Source organism: Aplysia californica, unplaced genomic scaffold (assembly GCF_000002075.1).
Source record: "Aplysia californica isolate F4 #8 unplaced genomic scaffold, AplCal3.0 scaffold01902, whole genome shotgun sequence".
Classification (NCBI taxonomy): domain Eukaryota; kingdom Metazoa; phylum Mollusca; class Gastropoda; order Aplysiida; family Aplysiidae; genus Aplysia; species Aplysia californica.
This window is the reverse complement of record NW_004799172.1, coordinates 1-2,595: the sequence shown is the minus strand read 5'-3', so window position 1 is coordinate 2,595 and position 2,595 is coordinate 1. Positions and strand designations below refer to the sequence as shown.

At 44.9% G+C, this 2,595-nt stretch overlaps 1 protein-coding gene across 1 annotated transcript in view; it reads left to right on the top strand.

Moving 5' to 3' along the window:
- The window catches only part of LOC106014027 (reactive oxygen species modulator 1), a gene marked incomplete at its 3' end in the record, with an annotated part of 8,088 nt that extends 5,835 nt beyond the window's left edge, over nucleotides 1-2,253 (top strand). The window contains 1 exon segment of the mRNA XM_013091029.2: nucleotides 2,021-2,253. Within this exon segment, the coding sequence (XP_012946483.1) occupies nucleotides 2,117-2,253 (137 nt within the window).
- Nucleotides 2,254-2,595: the final 342 nt, after the last annotated feature.

Below are 2,595 nucleotides of genomic sequence, written 5' to 3'. Positions count from 1 at the left end.
AGATACATCATATTCTGAGACACTAGAACTAGTAAAACGCACAGAAGTATAGAAAACGGCGAAATTATGTGATTCTTGTTCATGCGACTTCTTCGACCGTTACTACGGCGCGACTGTCGGATTACTGACAGCTGTATAGAAGGAAAAAAAAGCGGAAGTTCCGGTCTGTTCAACCCCAGTTGGGGTCACTGTCCTTCACCTTCAATAACTTAAAAACTACCGGCCCCAGAGATACGAAACGAAGTCTAAGTAGCTCAGGCTTGGCCAAACAAGGATACGAGGCGGGTCTCGCGATCCGTGCGCGATTTGTAGAGCGAAAAAAAAATTTCTAAGTTGGTCACGCAGGGCTTGTGAGACCCGTCGCGAGCGTCGCCCCGGGGGTCACGCAACTATTGTGTGACTCGTCTGAAGTGAGTTAAAAAGCGTAAAGAATCAAAAGTTAATTCTTTCTCGCTTTACCGCCCCCCATTGTTGTCTGGCTGTCTGGTCACGACTTGGGTGGTTCAGAATGTATTTTCTCTCAGTCTCAGTGACAAAAGTACCGAAATGGATGTCAAGTCTTTGGTATCAACCGTGTTTAAAAAACCTGCAATTTGGGACGAGAAGGATTTTTTAAAAAATATGCAAACTCAGTTACCTGTGCTCAGGTTTAGCGGGCGATGAAGGGCCCAAACTCGGATGTAACAGCGTAAGAGATCGGGCAAAGTTTAGCCTGGGGGGAGGAGGGTTTGGGAGACTTTAGGCGGCCCCAAACAGACAGTCAGTGGTGCAGCGTTGTGATTTGCCAGTCCAGTGATGAGTGAGGTGGGACACTCGGCAGAGAGAGATGGTGCGGAGACGCGTTACGTGAGCCACTCCAAAAAAGATGGGCCGTAGCTTAGACGGTCAGTATGAGAGCGTGTGTGGTTCCTGATTAATTGAATTGTGATCGTTGATGCTAAGGCATACGCACGCGTCCACTTCACCAGTTCTACAGTAGGCCTACCCGTACGATAGACAGCACAAGCAACAAGACCGAGGAAAAGATGGCTTCCAACAAAGACTAAAGGAAATGCTTCTCACTCGAAGGCCAAGATAATTTTAAACGAAGTTGACAAGAAAAGGAAGACTAATCTAAAGCGCAAATTTTATTGATATGGAAGGGAGGTGATCATGTGGATTTTTAGAAAATTTTCGGTAATTTCCCCTAAATGCATTCCAATAGCGGGAACTCACCTACAGCAGGATTTTTCTTCTAGAACCAAAAGTCCCGCTATTGCCGTGTTCTACTGTAACTGATTTGTCATAATTACATATTAAACACCACGCCAAGGCCTAGTGTTGTTAAGTGCAATCGTGAAGTGCGTCTGTCGCCCAAACTGTCGCCTTTTACAAAGAAGCGTTTTTTATTGCAAGTAATTTTGCTTCATGTTTAGTTCTAAAGGAGATTCAGAATTCGAAATCTCTTCAAATTTGATCTAGGCTGACATCAGTAAAGTTTTAACTCGATAACTCCTGAAACAGGAAAACAGGCGAATAATAATGGGGGGGGAGGAATGGGCCGATTTCTCTACAGTAAAAACAGTCTAGAGTACAGTCTACAGTTGGCACAAGACGAGATTTCTAGATCTACAGAACAGACAGACTCAGAACATTGACTCTATACAGTCAGGCACAGATAATACGAACACAAGACCCCCACACTCAAGGGTAGCACATACAATTTGCCATTTCACGACTGATATCTTTTTCTTTATCAGCTAACCCGAATCATGGATGAATCAAACACATTTGTCAATCCGGAGGGTGTCTGCAGTAGGCCTATTATATTGGTTAGAGAAAAACTTGGTGTAGTAGGTCATCACTATGTTCCACGTGTCATAGTGTCGAATGTGTCGTCATTTCATCATGTTACAGATGTGCCGATCATGGTCGTGTTGTAGCTATTCCTCAAAAAAAGGACTCGATAAACTAGAGGATGAGGAGTCCGTAAATCTTTCTATCACAAAGTGCAACATTTGTCTCATTTCTCTATCTCCAGTCTGACGTTGGAAGCGAGAACTCCCAGAAGTCCGTGGCCAGCTGTTCCCTCCCCGTGACCGGCAGCTCTTTCACCCTAGACCTTTGACCCTCTACCATGCCAGTGCCGTCCGGTGCTTATGGCCAACATGGTGGCTCCCCCAGCTGCTTCGACAGGATCAAGGTCGGCTTCATGATGGGCTTCTGTGTTGGGATGGCCTCGGGAGCTTTGTTCGGAGGATTCTCAGCCCTCAGGTGAGTGGTGCTTTCTGTCAGGTGGTGAGTGGTGATTCCTCTGACAACTGTAGGAAAGGTCTTGTTAGGTTCCCTCCTGTTGTAAGGCCAGAGAGAGGCGCACTGTGTCTAGTGTACATCTCTCTTCTTTCTTTCTGGCCATTTCAGTTTTGACTTTTTTGCTTTCTTTCTTTTTTTCACTGCCTCCATTTCCAACTTTTTCTCTTCTCTTTTTTTTTTCTTCGCGCTGTTTGGCCATAACTTCCTTCTTCTATTGTTCTTTGAGTTCTCTTTTCCCTTACTCATCTTTTTTCTTTGCTTGTCTTTACTCTTCTCAGCTTTTTGTCCTTCAGTTGTTGTTGT